Raw genomic sequence first — 16,239 nt, forward strand, 5'->3', positions numbered from 1 at the left:
AATTTCTTTCAGTGAAATGGGTCTATTCTAAAATGATTTATTTAGAACTATAATACAGTAGGTAGGATATCTTCCTACTTATTTTTTTTTAATTGGTTAGATTGGGATATAGGCACATAGTTGGTTTTCCATAAATGTTTATTGACTGAATTAGATGAGAATGTTCTTTAATCTGCATTTTGGTTCCTCTTGTAAGTGTTTAAAGTATATCACAGTTATGATGAGACAAAACATTTAATTCCCAATTAACTTTTTTACATCTTTTCTGAATATAACTATGTGTGTTTTCTAATATTTTTACAACAAAATATTCTAGAAACTATCTAATTTTTTTTTCTTGAGGAAGATTGGCCCTGTGCTAACATCTGTGCCCATCTTCCTCTATTTTATATGTGGGATGCCTGCCACAGTGTGGCTTGATAAGCAGTGCATGGGTCCGCATCCGGGATTGGAACCAGCGAACCCTGGGCCGCCAAAGTGGAACGTGTGAACTTAACTGCTGCACCACTGGGCTGGCCCCTGAAAACTATCTAATTTTTTTTAAAGGAAAGAATAGGCAAAATGTATTGATAGAATATATTTCTGTATAAGTTATATAGAAGGAATTTAAAAACTACTCTTTAATAATGTTTAGGTGATGTCTAGGAAAAGACATCCTGGAACAATTTCCAGAAAGTTTTTCATTCCTGACATTTTTAGTTAAAGTTAGTTCATTTTCATTCAGATAGGGCAACTACGAAAAAAAAACAAAAGGAAGTATTTAAGACCCTTAAAAAGGTATACTGATCACCTACCTTCAGAACTAAGACATTATATAGTTGAATCCCTCTGTATCACGTTCTTCTGTCTTCTGGCCACTCCTCCCAGCCAATAATGGTGGTATTGTCATTTCTTTTCTTTTCTTTATACTTTTGCCGTATATGCGTTATATCCATAAGTATGCTTTGCACTTTCTTAAACGTGTATTCCTATGGTATCATACACTGTATTCTCCAGTTTGCTCCAGTTTTTGCTCAAGGTATTTGGAGACTTATCTGTATTAATTGATAAAGGATTATAGATCATTGATTTACTACTACTTTTTCCCCCAGAGACATTTACTGAGCACCTACCACATGTTAGGCATTGTGCTCCCTACTAAGGATATAAAGGTAAACTTTGCTGAGAAATCGGTCAAATGGAAAGATTCTTAATCACTTAGGGGAGTGTCTATGAACTGGAGTATCTGTAGAGGAATTCAGAACCAGTGCAAGGTGATCCACAAAAATATCCCCCTTAAAAGAAGACTTTTCAGTTGGATGAGAAGTTTTTGATGGAGCTCATATTTTGATTTAGAAATTTAAAACACTATTTGGAATTGGAATAATAATTTGTAATACCTGTCTACAGTAACACTTATGGAGCAGTAACTACTACTATTGCTACCACTACTACTACTAACACTTGCTATTCTCCTTAGGTAAAAACTGATTCAGTTTTTTGGTGCCTGGGGATTTTTTTTCAGTGTAACTTTTTGAGAGATATTCAACCATGATAAACAAAAAAGTGATAGACGTATCTCCTCAAGTAATATACCTAATATGGAAGCCATATTTGAGGAGTTTGTGGTTGAAAAAATATATTGCTTGTAATTCAATTAAATAAAATCTTGGTGTTCCTTTAAAAACATTGAATAAAACTCCTTTAACTTATTCACTAATAATCACATTGTTTGTGCTATGAAGGTTTTTCTTCTCCTCTAGTGTAACTTTGGATCTTTATTAACAATTGAAGTTAATCATAATAGTATTGCATCTTCTTTGTAACTTTGTATGTGCTTTAACCATGAATTTTTTTTTTATAGGATTTCTATAATTGGCCTGATGAATCCTTCGATGAAATGGACAGTACACTAGCTGTTCAACAGGTAATAACAATAGTTTTTCAACTGCATTAACCTAAGCATTTTACCTCCGTTGGCATAGTTAAGTGTTCCTATATCTTTTAGCACAAACTGGAATCCGTGGTATTAATGGAATGCCTGTTTAAAACTTTTATCAACCCTCATTTAGTTTTTGTTGTTTTTTTTTTTTAAGATTGGCACCTGAGCTAACAACTGTTGCCAATCTTGTTTTTTTTTTTTTTTTTCTGCTTTATCTTCCCAAACCCCCTGTACATAGTTGTGTATCTTAGTTGCAGATCCTTCTAGTTGTGGGATGTGGGACGCCGCCTCAACGTAGCCTGACGAGTGGTGCCATGTCTGTGCCCAGGATCCAAACCCTGGGCCACCGCAGCGGAGCGCGCGAACTTAACCACTTGGCCACGGAGCTGGCCCCAACCCTCATTTAGTTTTAAGATGACATGTTAAACTATAATCAAACTTAAATACCTTTTAATATCTGTTAATATGTACCAAATTAAGGTACCAAATTTGATTTTAGAATGAATTTAACTCAAAATTATTGAATACTAAATTAGAATAACAGATAGTTAAGTAAAAGAAATAGCATACTCATTTGGTGACTGAAGACTTGAGAACACATATCTAAGCTTTACATTTTATTTTTATTTATTTTTTTAATTTTTTTTTTATTGGGTTAATGATAGGTTACAATCTTGTGAAATTTCAGTTGTACATTATTGTTTGTCAGTCATGTTGTAGGTGCACTACTTCACCCTTTGTGCCCACCCCCACCCCACCCTTCCCCTGGTAGCCACTAATCTGTTCTCTTTGTCCACATTTTTAAATTCCTCATATGAGTGGAGTCATACAGAGATTGCCCTTTTCTAAGTGGCTTATTTCACTTAACATAATTCCCTCAAGGTCCATCCATGTTGTTGCAAATGGGAAAATTTTGTTCTGTTTTACGGCTGAGTAGTATTCCATTGTATATATATACCACGTCTTCTTTATCGACTCATCTGTTGATGGGCACTTAGGTTGCTTCCATGTCTTGCCTATTGTAAATAATGCTGCAGTGAACATTGGGGTGCATAGGACTTTCGGAATTGCTGACTTCAAGCTCTTTGGATAGATACCCAGTAGTGGGATAGCTGGGTCATATGGTAGTTCTATTTTTAATTTTTTGAGGAATCTCCATACTGTTTTCCATAGTGGCTGCACCAGTTTGCCTTCCCACCAGCAGTGTGTGAGGATTCCGTTTTTCCATATCCTCTCCTGGTTATTTCTTGTCTTTTTATTTATTTACTCCTTTTTATTTTCTTTATTATTCCTGAATACACTTCACTGTGTTCACTCCCAGTAGTCTAATTTTGTCCCTTTCGCATACCCCCTAGCCCACTTCCCCTCTGGTAACCACTAATCTGTTCTCTTTGTCCATGTATTTGTTATCTTCCACATATGAGTGAAATCCTGCTGTATTTGTCTTTCTCTATCTGGCTTATTTTGCTTAACATCACACCCTTCAGGTCCATCCATGTTGTTTGCAAATGGGACAATTTTGTCTTTTTTTATGGCTCAGTAGTGTTCCTGTGTATATATCTATACACCACATCTTTTTTCTCTGTTCATCAGTTGATGGGCACTTGGATTGCTTCCATGTCTCGGCTATTGTGAATAATGCTGCAATGAACATAAGGGTGTGTAAGTTTCTTTGTATTGTTGATTTTAAGTTCTTTGGATAAATACCCAGTAGTGAGGTAGCTGGGTCATCTGGTATTTCTATTTTTAATTTTTTGAGAAATCTCCATACTGTTCCCCATAGTGGCTGCACCAGTTTGCATTCCCACCAGCAGTATATGAGGGTTCCCGTTTCTCCACAGCCTCTCCAACATTTGTTGTTTTTTGTCTTGGTAATTATAGCTACTCTGACCGGTGTAAGGTGATATCTCGTTGTAGTTTTGATTTGCATTTCCCTAATAATTAGTGACGTTGAGCATGTTTTCATGTGTCTCTTGGCCATCTGTATATCTTCCTTGGAAAAATGTCTGTTCATATCCTCTGCCTATTTTTTGATCGAGTTGTTTGGGTTTTTTTGTTGAGTTGTATGAGTTCTTTATATATTTTGGAGATCAAGCCCTTGTCTGATAAATGATTTATGAATATTTTCTCCCACTTGATTGGTTGTCTTTCTGTTTTGTTCATGGTTTCCTTTGCTTTGCAGAAGCTTTTTAGTCTGATGTAGTCCCATTTGTTAACTTTTTGTTTTGTTTCCCTTGCCCAAGTAGACATAGTATTGGAAAAGATGTTGCTAAGACCAATGTCAAAGAGAGTACTGCCTATATTTTCTTCTAGGAGTTTTATGGTTTCAGGTTTTACGTTCAAATCTTTAATCCATTTTGAGTTAATTTTTGTGCGTGGTGTAAGATAATGGTCTACTTCCATTCTTTTGCATGTGGCTGTCCAGTTTTCCCAGCACCATTTATTGAAGAGACTTTCCTTTCTCCATTGTATGTTCTTGGCTCCGTTGTCAAAGATTAACTGTCCATAGATGTATGGTTTTATTTCTGGGCTTTCAATTCTGATCCATTTATGTGTTTGTCTGTTTTGGCGCCAGTATCGTGCTGTTTTGATTACGATAGCTTTATAGTATGTTTTGAAGTCAGGGATTGTGATGTCTCCAGCTTTGTTCTTTTTCCTCTGGACTGCTTTGGCTATTTGGGGTCTTTTGTTGTTCCATATAAATTTTTGGATTCTTTGTTCTATTTCTATGAAGAATGTCATTGGGATTGCATTAAATTTGTAGATTGCTTTGGGTAGTAGGGTCTTGTCTTTTTAGTAATAGCCGTTTTTATGGGTGTGAGGTGATATCTCTTTGTGTGATTTGCATTTCCCTATTAGTTAGTGATGTTGAACATCTGTTTGTGTGCCTGTTGACCATCTGTATAGCTTCTCTGGAAAAATGTCTCTTCATATCCTCTGCCCATTTTTTAATCAGATTGTTTACTTTTTGTTGCTGAATTGTGTAAGTTCTTTGTATATTTTGGATATTAACCCCCTATTGGATATGTGATTTCAAAAATCTTCTCCCAATTGGTTGGTTGTCTTTTTGTTTTGCTGATGGTTTCTTTTGCCATGCAGAAGCTTTTTAGTTTGATGTAATCTTATTTGTCTATTTTTTATTTTGTTTTCCTTTGCCTTAGGAGACATACTCAAAAAGATACTGCTAAGACTGATGTCAGCATACTGCCTATATTTTCTTCTAGGAATTTTATGGTTTCAGGTCTTACATGCAAGTTTTTAATCCATTTTGAGTTAATTTTTGTGTTATGGTGTAAGAAAGTTGACTACTTTCATTCTTTTGCATTGGCTGTCCAGTTTTCCCAACATCACTTATTGAAGAGATTTTCCTTTCTCCATTGTCTGTTCTTGGCTCCTTTGTCAAAAATTAGCTATTCATAAATGTGTGGTTTATTTCTGGGCTCTCAGTTCTGTTACACTGATCTGTGTGTCTGTTTTTCTACCAGTACTGTGCTGTTTTAATTGCTATAGCTTTGTAGTATACTTTGAGATCAGGGAATGTGATGCTTCCAGCTTTGTTCTTTTTTCTCAGGATTCCTTTGGCTGTTTGGGGCCTATTGTTCCATATATGAAGTAAGTTTCTTGTAAACAATTGGATCATATTTCTTTGTTCTTTCTGACAATCTTTGTCTTTTTTTTTGAGGAAGATTAGCCCTGAGCTAACATTTGCTGCCAATCCTCCTCTTTTTGCAGAAGACTGGCCTTGAGTTAAGATCTGTGCCCATCTTCCTCTACTTTATATGTGGGATGCCTACCACAGCATGGCTTGCTAAGCATTGCCATGTCTCCACCCAGCATCTGAACTGGCGAACCCTGGGCTGCTGAAGTGGAACGTGCACACTTAACCGCTGGGCCACTGGGCCAGCCCCCAATCCTTGTCTTTTAACTGGTGTATTTAGGCTATTTAATGTTAATATAGTTATTAATATATATGTTTATATTTACATTTTATTGTTTGTTTTCAATTGTTTCCTCTGTTTTTTGTTCTTCTATGTCCCCTTTTCTGCTCTTTTTAAGTGTTGTTTGAGCATCATTTTTCTTTTTCAGTGTATTCTCATTTTGACTATCTCTTTATATAATTTTTTTGATGATTGCTCTAGAGATTACTAAATACATACTTAGCTTTTTGCAGTCTACTTAGAATCAGTATTTTACCACTTTGATTGAAATGTAGAAACTACCATCATATAGAACCCCTTTACCCTCCCTCTTTATGCTGTAGTTTTCTGTGTTACGTCTACATACATTAAAACCCCCATCAGACAATGTTAGATTTTTTGCTTTCATCTGCCGAGCGTATTTTAAAGAACTTACGAGGAGAAGGGTTTATTTTATTTACACCCAGATATTTGTAGTTTTTGTTGCTCCTGATAGTCTGTTTTCTCCTTGTATTATTTTTCCTTCTGTCTGAAGAACTTCCTTTGGCAGTTCTTTTAGAGCAGTCTGGGAATTCTCCTTAATTTTCTTTCATCTGAAATGTCTTTAATTTATCGTCATTCCTGAAGGATTTTTTTGTTAGATATACGATTCTAGTTGACAGTTCTTTTCTTTCAGTGCTTTAAAAACGTTACGCCATTTCCTCCTGTCTTCTATGGTTTCTGATGAGAAAGCTGCCATCATTTGAATACTTATTCTATAGGTCATGTGTCTTTTTTCATTGGCTTCTGTATCTTTAGTTTTTGACAGTTTTGATTATGTATCTAGGCATGAATTTCTTTGGGTTTTCCTGTTTGGTGTTCACTCTGCTTTTTTTTATTGTCGCGAAGTATACATAACAAATTTTACCACTTTTGCTACATTTGAGTATACAGTTCTGTGGCGTTAGTACATTCACTTTGTTGTGCAACCATTACCACCTCCATCTCCAGAACTTTTTTTCCTTCCGCAGCTGAAACTCTCTACCCATTAAACAATAATAGCTCTCCATTACCCCCAGCCCACTCAGCTTCTTGAATTTGTAAGTTTGTGTCTTTCCCAAACTTGGGAACTTTCCAGCCATTATTTCTTCAGATATATTTTTTAGCACCACATTGTTTTTCTCCTTTGTCTGACTCTGGTGACATGACTTTTAAACATTTTGTCGTTGTCCCACGAGTTCCTGAGGCTCTATTTATTATTGTTGTTATTTTAATATTATTTATCTCTTGTTCAGATTGGATAATTCTTATTTATCTATCTTAAAGTTTATTGATTCTTTGCTCTGTCATCTCCATTCTCCTGTTGAGTCCAGTGAGTATTCTGTTTTGGTTATTATATTTTTCAGTTCTAAAATTTCCATTTGGCTCTTTATATCTTTTTTTTGCGATACTTCTGTTTCAAGTGTTTGCAATTTCTCATTGTAGCATTTTTATAATAGCTGCTTTAAAGTCTTTGTCAGATAATTCTAACATCTGTGTCATCTTATCATAAGTGTTTTGTGATTATCTTTTCCCACGATAATTGAGATTTTCACATATTCTTTGTATGCCAAGTAATTTTGGATTATATGCTGGACATTTTGAATATTATGTTGAGACACTGGTCTTATTTAATTCCATGGAGAATGTTCATATTTTCACTTTAGCAGGCATTTGACCTGGTTAGATACAGGCTGCAGGTTCCAACCAAACTGAGGTTCCAGTGTCGGTTCAGTTTTCAAAACTTTTGTGCTACTTCTTGAATCTGTTCTGTGTGTGCACCAACTCCTGGTCAGCCTGGGTGGAAGTATAGCCATTAGCTCAGTTCTCAAAGTCTGTCATATGCTAATTAGGACCAGATCCATGCATGCATACATGCACAGATTGGGGTTGAGCCCAGGAGTTGATATACAGCTTTATGGGGTCACTTTTCTGAGCTTCTCTCTCCCTGACACTTTCTCATTCCCTGGGCCCACTTCTTTGGTCCTCTGGCCAGAAACCACTTACTGGAATTGTGCTACAGTGGTGGGAAGGCAAAGGCAGAAGAAGAAACAGGGTTTGATCCCATCACCAAATGGAGAGGAAGGGTTCTCTTCCTCAGAATTTTGTCTCTTGCATTGTTCTGTTGCCAGCTGCTTTTGCTGGCACTGTGGAATTGTCTCAGGCTATGAAAGAATGGAGAAAAGGGAGAGAGAAAAGAAACCAGGAGATTTCTTCCACTCTCTGTGAGCTTTAGGAGTGCCTTTTTCCACTGCTTGAGCCAGAACTAAATAGTTTCTTCTGTATCTCTCTGTTCAGCACCAGCAGTGCTCATTTTTGGGTTTCATCCTGAATTGGGTTCAGGCCAGGATACCAGAGAGGAAAAGAAACAGCAAACTCATCGCCAGTTCAGTGGTACTTTGAATTTTGGTGTTCTCCCCTGCTCCTTTTTCTGATACTTGCTTTACAGAGACCTCAGATAGCTGTGCCGTGCATTCTGTCCAGATATTAAAGTTTCGTTGAGTGGGAGAGAAACATTGATGTGTGTTTAGTGCATCTTACCCCAGACTGGAAACAATAAAAGGCTTTTGCATGATGTTTTATTGCTATGTATTTTACTTTTCCCAAATGATTTCTAAAAACTGCTTTAGGAATAGTCCTACATAAAATACAGTACTAGATCATTATAATTATTAAAGAATTATAGCCCACAGGAATAAATCACTAGAGAGATATATGTCTGCCTTTTTCATAACAGAAGGAGTAAAGATTTCATACCTTCGTTTTGACATAGTCTAAAATCTGGTACAGTAGATTCCTGTACTGAGGAGACTTGAAAGGCCTGGGAAGTGAGCACATACTCATAGTGTCTGAAATGTTAGTAGAGCTTGATCAGGTGGTGGCATCAGGTGGAAGTGGCAGTGTCTTTGGAAGCTCACTGAAAAGGATTGTCTTCAAGAAACGGTAGTAAGTTAAGACTTTGAAGTTCTTGGAAGCATAAAGGACACTATTGTTTTGAGGTTGTCTTCTCAATTCTTCTGTAGAGTTTCTTAAAGATTTCAAAGCCAGTTTCTTAAATAATAGTTGTTCAATTTATTCAGTTTCAAAAACTCTTAATATTAAAATTTACCAGTAAAAGTTTTAAGAGGTAATGGTACTGCTTTCCCATTTAACTGAATTACTAAGTAAGCAACATATTAAAGATAATGTTGAAAAGGTACTTGGGTATTCCAGCTTTTCATGATAGAGCTAATTCTTGGATTTTTCCTATTTCATATTTGTCTAGTGCTGCACATGAAACAATTAATCTTAGTTTCGATTTACACCCCATGATGTGTAACAGTAGAGAAACATGTTGCAGTTTGTAAACCGTTAGTTTTCACATGTTTGTGAGGAGGATAAAAATAAATTATTGACTGAACAGAAGATGCTCATAGTTGTAACTCACAAACAATGTAAAAATTTCCTTATGGCAAAAGTTATGTTCAGTGAGCATTAGGACATTTATTTTTCCTAGCTCATTTTATAATAATAGCTGCTTCTGTTTGCATGAAAGTATAGAGGACTCAGTTCAGAAAACAAGATAGGGGCTGGCCTGGTGGCGCAGTAGTTAAGTTCACATGTTCTGCTTCTCAGCGTCTGGGGGTTCACTGGTTTGGATCCCAGGTGCGGACCTACATGCTGCTTGTCAAGCCATGCTGTTGCACGCATCCTACATAAAAAGTAGAGGAAGATGGGCACGGATGTTAACTCTGGGCCAGTCTTCCTCAGCAAAAAGAGGATTGGCAGCAGATGTTAGCTCAAGGCTAGTCTTCCTCAGAAAAAAAAGAAAAGATAACGTTTTTGTTTTATTTCTAAGAATTTCTTCTGTTTTCTTTATGTTTTACATAAACTTCATTAATAGAGGATTCTAGATTCCTTAAAGATTGACAGCTTGTAACTCTACTTATCACAAAATTTTGATAATTATAAGTAAGTTCAGTTACCAAATATGTGGTCAAAGAATTAATATTGATTATGAGCAAACCATTTTGCTGAGAATATATTTTCGTGTGCCTAATTAACAAACTGATTTTGGGATCACCAAAGAATGCAAGAGAATTAGGGTCTACACTCTATTTTTGGTAAATTTTCTCAGCCCTAACCCTCCATGGCTTTAACATTTCAGGTAATTACCTATCTTCATCCTTGACTGCAAGTAAGGCAGTTTAGGTGAAGTCAGTAAACGTTTATGAAAAACCTCCTATGTGCCAGCTGCTAATACCAGAATTCAAAACAAAACTAAGCCTGCATTTTCTCTTTGAGGGCGACACATGGAAATAAATAAGTGCTATTTATTAAGTGTGAAATAAATGCTATTCAGAGTTCTGTAGGAGATATAATGGGAGCAGGAAAGATAAGGGTGAATAGACGAATTGCTAATTTAGATTTTACAGAGGACAAATGTGGTAGGAAATCAGAGGAAGTTCTGTGAGGAATCGAATAATCAGGGAAGACTTGAGTATGTTGGGGGAGAGGAAATTTGAAAAAAATTGGGTGGGGAGTTTGGGGTGGCCACTGGAAAAGGTATACAATTTAGCTGTATCTGTTTGAAGAGAGAATCAGTTCCATGCAAAACTTTGGGATGGGGTCAGAAAATCAGGAGCAGTGGTTGAAATAGAAATTAGAGATTGGGCTGGCCTGGTGGGGCAGTGGTTAAGTTCACACGTTCTGCTTCAGTGGCCCGGGGTTCACCAGTTTGGATCCCAGGTGCAGACATGGCACTGCTTGGCAAACCATGCTGTGGCAGGCGTCCCACAAATAAAGTAGAGAAAGATGGGCATGGATGTTAGCTCAGGGCCAGTCTTCCTGAGCAAAAAGAGGAGTGGTGGCAGCAGATGTTAGTTCAGGGCTAACCTTCCTCAAAAAAAAGAAAGAGAAAGAAATTAGGAAGTCCTTAAAAGTTTTTGAGGAAGCTTTTGACATGAGAGTGATGTTCAAGAAAAATTGTCTGAAAATAGGTTGGGTTAAGAAGGCCCTGTAGTTATTAAGCTTCTATAATCAGGCATTTAATCTAATCTAGCCTATTCAGATTTCAGGGTATTTAAATCACAGATTGAATGAAGCATTAAAAGATCTGAGATTTAAAGTTTAATTTTATTTAAATTGAAAGTGAACCTCCCTGCCTTTTTTTTTAAGCTTAGTTTTTCTGCTAGTCTTTTTTTTTTTTTTTTTTTTTTGGTGAGGAAGATTTGTCCTGAGCTAACCTCCATTTGCCAATCTTCCTCTTTTTTTGCTTAAGGAAGATTGCCAGTCTTGGTGCCGGCCCCGTGGCTGAGTGGTTAAGTTCACGTGCTCTGCTTTGGAGGCCCAGGGTTTCACCAGTTTGGATCCTGGGCGTGGACATGGCACCACTCGTCAAGTCATGCTGAGGCGGCATCCCACATGCCACAACTAGAAGGACCCACAACTAAAAATATACAACTGTTTACAGGGGGGCTTTGGGGAAAAAAAGAAAAAAAAATCTTAAAAAAAAAAGATTGCCAATCTTCCTCTCTTTTGTACGTGAGATACATCCACAGCATGGCTGATGAGTGGAGCAGGTCTGCATCTGGGATCCAAAACCCATGAACCCAGGCCACCAGAGTGGAGCACGCAGAACCTTAACCACTCGGCCACGGGTCCAGCCCCAAGTTGTCATTTTTAAACGATTTTATTGGACATAATTAACATACCATAGAAATCACTCATTTGAAATACACAATTCACTGGCTTTTAGTATATTCACAGAGTTGTACAACCATCACCACAGTCTAATTTTAGAACATCTTCATTCCCCCTGAAAGAAACCTCATCCCCCTTAGCAGTTATCTCCATTCTCCTTTGTCTCCCTTTCTTCCCCTAGTCCTAGGCAACTACTAATCTATTTTCTGTCTCTGTAGATTTGCCTATTCTAGATACTTCATATTAATGGAACCATATAATGTGGATCACAGTTATAGTTACATTGTCTATATTTTATGTTCATATGAAAATTATGGTTTGGAGTTTTGATCCCCATTCCAGTCCTGGTATATACCATATCTACACTTACGTAGTAGGTCCTATCCCAAAGAAGTTGCGTTGGAGAAGAATAGGTAAGGGTTACCTCCTTTCTTCTGAATTACTCATTGTGATTCTGTACTTCGTTTCCTATTTCATGTATAACCCAAAAGTTGAACCACAAGAGTGGTTATGTATTCAAAAATTATATATATTTACCATAGGATTTACCATGTAGTATAATATTTTAATTAACTATAAGGACGTCTTTGTTTATAGTATATTCAACAGAACATAAGAGCAGATTGTTCCAATATTGACAAAATTCTTGAACCACCTGAAGGCCAAGATGAAGGTGTATGGAAGTATGAACATTTAAGGTAGGTCCTTATGATATATCAAAATAGTTATAGTACTTCTATTAGTGAAAATAACCTTTCATATTAATCATGATTATGAATCATAAATAAAATCATTATGTAAGTGCAGACAAGAAAGCCAAATTCTAAAGCTTTAGTGTTTTCAGTGTTATAAAATGTTCCACTTTATTTGCTGATTATTTTCTATAGTTATAGATTTGGGCCTTACTATCTTTTTACACAGTTTTCCTTAGTCATATCCTTTAACCACTCCTTTAACCACAAATGCATTATTTCCATTTACCCACTCGAATAAATTTATTTCTCTGTAGAGGATCATATCAAGGTCCTAGTCTAGGTGTGGTATCTGATGAATTACCTATTAACTACTGTGAGCTTCCAGTCTTCTCTTTGGTAAATAGAGATTAATTGTAATCTTGAAGTAAGGAGTTTTGGAGCTTTTCATAATATCCTTTGAATGAGAAAATTGATGACCAGTGAATGACTAGTTAACTAGGCTTAACTTTAGAAGCAGCTATGTCCTAAAATTACTCCGTTGTTTCTTGAAGTTATAAACTTTAAAGTGTAAATGGGAGCTGGGAAGAGTTGATCAGGTAAATAGAATGCAATGTGAGATATATGTTCTTCAGGGTTTGTTACTTTTGAGTGGATTTTTAAATAATAACTGGAGTAGAAATATGACTTTTCCTGAATAAATTAGACCACGTTTCCTGTGATGAATGCCTCAACTTGTAGGCAAGGCACTTTTTGTGTGTGTTATGCTGCAGGCTTGTCTACATATTGCTAAGACATATTGTCTTGTCATAACAGTTCACCAGTTTCAGGATGCTAAGACTTCTTTGTACCTGCCAGTTTCTTGGACAAATCACTTGACTACTTGATCTAGTTTTTTTAAATACATCTCAAAGCATGATAATTAAAAGTATAAGTATGTAGATATTTTCCCTTTCTTATAAGATAGAGAGCACTTCAGTATAATATATCGTTTGCCTTATTTTGATCAGCTTTGATAATACTACTTATCTGGTGGGATTAGTGATGAAAATTAGTGAGGATTTTTCTTTTTTACTACAAGCATAATTTCTAGCAAGTGAGGGCTGATTTTTGTTTACAAGGTAATTATTTCAGGTCCAAGAGAAACTTTTCTTCCCTATTTAACTTAGACTATGAAATATGCATTATACAAAACTTAGAAAATCTTTCTCATGCATATTCCATTTGTCCTGGTGCTGTTTTTACTTTTGTTATTTTTTTCTGAATATTAGCCACGTTTTTTGGTTTTATATTTATGTATTATACATCATATATATATTCTTTTGTCTCTTTATCATAGTGTATACATCTTAATAGTTGACCAAGAAGAATTTCAAACGTAGCCTTTTGATTTTTTGCATGTGCTTGATGTTATTGATTTGAGGTTTAATACTTGCTGATATTGGTTACTGTCGTTGATTATGTTATGATGTTGTTGGGAACTGGGTCATGACTTCAGTCAGATCTCCCTCTGGTCCATACTGAATCTTTGTAATTAGGAGAAGATGCCCCTTCTCTGAGTGGATGCAGTCGCATGCCAGGATGCATGGCTTAGTGTCTAGAGTGTAGGCTGGATTTCACGTCTGGCTTGTCTCATCAGCTGCACAACTATGTGTGTTAGCCCTGTATTGAATTAACTTGAAGCTTGAATTAACTTGAATAGGATTGCACTATCTGCCACAGATTTTACCCATAATATTGCCAAATCAGTTGGCGTAATTTTGCTGTTGGCTGTAAGTGGGTTGGACTAGATGAGAAACTTGTTTAGCCCCACTTGTCTTTAGTGGAAAACAAGGAAAAACCATAACATGTAGTCTACAGATATGGGGCAGTGAGGGTGATGTGGTGATTCAGAAATGGTGTTATTTTTGTCATCTAAGAACAGCATTATTAGGCATCTGGAAAGGAACTAAAATTATGAACAACTGAAAATTTGACCCTTTTTATTTGCTGCCTTCTATTATAGTGTACTTTAAATAAATAAGTATAATTTTTCTTTCATATATGTGCAGATTTTTTTTTCCTTTTGGGATTTTCTTTTATCTTCTAATTGTGTAAGCTTTAGCTTTGCATTTTTAGGGAACCAAAGTGTTCTCATTTGTTTGACGGGGAAACATTGTAGTGATTAATTTGATAGGATTTTTAAGGGGAATGTGTTGAGTATTTTGACAGCTATAAAGTAAGTTATCTTTATGACATAGAGGATTAATTGCCTTTTCATATCAAATACGGAGTTTGTCTAAAAATGATGATCTCAATGTCATGTAATTTACTCCATTCTTCATTTATTCAAAAATATTTTTTGAGCACTTACTATGTTCCAAGCATTGTTCTACGCTTTGTAATTCTCAGTTTGGCAATTTTAGGAGGAAAGTGTATCATGAAAAAATGCCCAAGATTTATTAAGTGACAAGAAAGCAAATTACAAAACTGTGTATGTTATGATCCCAGTGTATTTTAATCATGGAAAATCAAATTGGCATGTAAACGATAATTATCTTTTAGAAGAAGTGGTGAAATTATGGAGGACTTTCCTCTTCTACATTATGTATTTGGTCATGTTTGCAGTTTTTATAATGAGCGTGTCGTTTGTAATCAGAATAAAACTTGTAAAATACATGGGAGTATAAAACATCTACTTTTTTTTCTTTGTATCTGTTTGTATATAGATATATACACACAATTTTTTATAACTGGAATCTTACTATGAATATAAACATATATCCTTTCTATGTTTGTGTATATACCATTTTACTACTCTCCAATTGCTAATCATTTAGAATGTTTCAAAAAAATTTTTTATGTATGTGTAGTCTTGTGAACATCTTTGTACATGGTATATCTGCCTGCAGTTCTGATTATTTCATTAGAATAGGTTCTTAGGAGAATGACTTAGTTAAAAAATATACACTTCCTAAGCATCTTGGTAAATACTTCCAAATTACTTCTTAGATACATTGTACCAATTTCCAGTGTATAAGAGTGATCGATTCACTGAACTCTGATGTTGAACATTATTAAGGTCGTTTAGTTTTGGGTTTTGTTTCGTTTAGTTTTGAGTTTTGTTTATTAATCTGTATGTCTTTGTAAGAAATGTGCTATGTAAATTCAGGTGGTGTGGATCACAGTGTTGAGGGAGGAAGGATGGTACTGATGGGATTCTGTTTTTACCATTAATATTCTAAAAATAATGTGGAGAATAAATAAGACTTTTCTTTTATGTATTTACATTTTTAGGCAATTCTGTCTTGAGCTAAATGGACTTGCTGTCAAACTTCAGGTAATAGTTTCTTTAAAGCTATAATTGAAAGTTCTGGCTTTTTTTTCTGTTTTTGTAACTTAATGTGCTTACAAAGACTTGCCCAGGATTTCTAATTATTGTAGACTTTTACATGGAAATGTAATAATCCAAATAAGCGTTTTCATTATTATTTTACATATTAAGAAATGTAACTATTTTTAACAGAGTGAATGCCATCCAGATACATGTACTCAGATGACAGCAACTGAACAATGGATTTTTCTTTGTGCAGCTCATAAAACTCCAAAAGAGGTGAGAATTTATGAAATAGAATGACTAATAAATTTATCATGACCTAAGTTTCTCCAAGACAGTGGTAGACAAATTTTTAGAGTTTCTACTTCACTGTTTATTTTGCCGTTTGTTTTTTTTGTGTTTTTTTCCCTAAAGATTGGCACCTGGGCTAACAACTGTTGCCAGTCTTTTTTTTTTTCATTCTGCTTTATCTCCCCAAACCCCCCCTGTACACAGTTGTATATCTTAGTTGCACGTCCTTCTAGTTGTGGGATGTGGGATGCCGCCTCAACGTGGCCTGACGAGCGGTTCCCTGTCCGCACCCAGGATCCGAACCCTGGGCCGCCACAGCAGAGCGTGCGAACTTAACCACTCAGCCACGGAACCGGCCCCTGCCATTTGATTTACAATTTTTTGCTGCAAAGTTATTGCCAC

General features: G+C 35.9%; 1 protein-coding gene across 2 annotated transcripts in view; it reads left to right on the top strand.

Moving 5' to 3' along the window:
• The window catches only part of MOB4 (MOB family member 4, phocein), a 38,230-nt gene that overhangs the window by 11,881 nt on the left and 10,110 nt on the right, over positions 1 to 16,239 (top strand). For both annotated transcript variants that reach the window (XM_023622290.2, XM_023622288.2), the window contains 4 exons: positions 1,844 to 1,906; positions 12,136 to 12,236; positions 15,507 to 15,549; positions 15,736 to 15,822. In XM_023622290.2, the coding sequence (XP_023478058.1) occupies positions 1,844 to 1,906; positions 12,136 to 12,236; positions 15,507 to 15,549; positions 15,736 to 15,822 (294 nt within the window). The remainder of the gene's footprint in view (positions 1 to 1,843; positions 1,907 to 12,135; positions 12,237 to 15,506; positions 15,550 to 15,735; positions 15,823 to 16,239) is intronic.

Source organism: Equus caballus, chromosome 18, assembly GCF_041296265.1.
Source record: "Equus caballus isolate H_3958 breed thoroughbred chromosome 18, TB-T2T, whole genome shotgun sequence".
Classification (NCBI taxonomy): domain Eukaryota; kingdom Metazoa; phylum Chordata; class Mammalia; order Perissodactyla; family Equidae; genus Equus; species Equus caballus.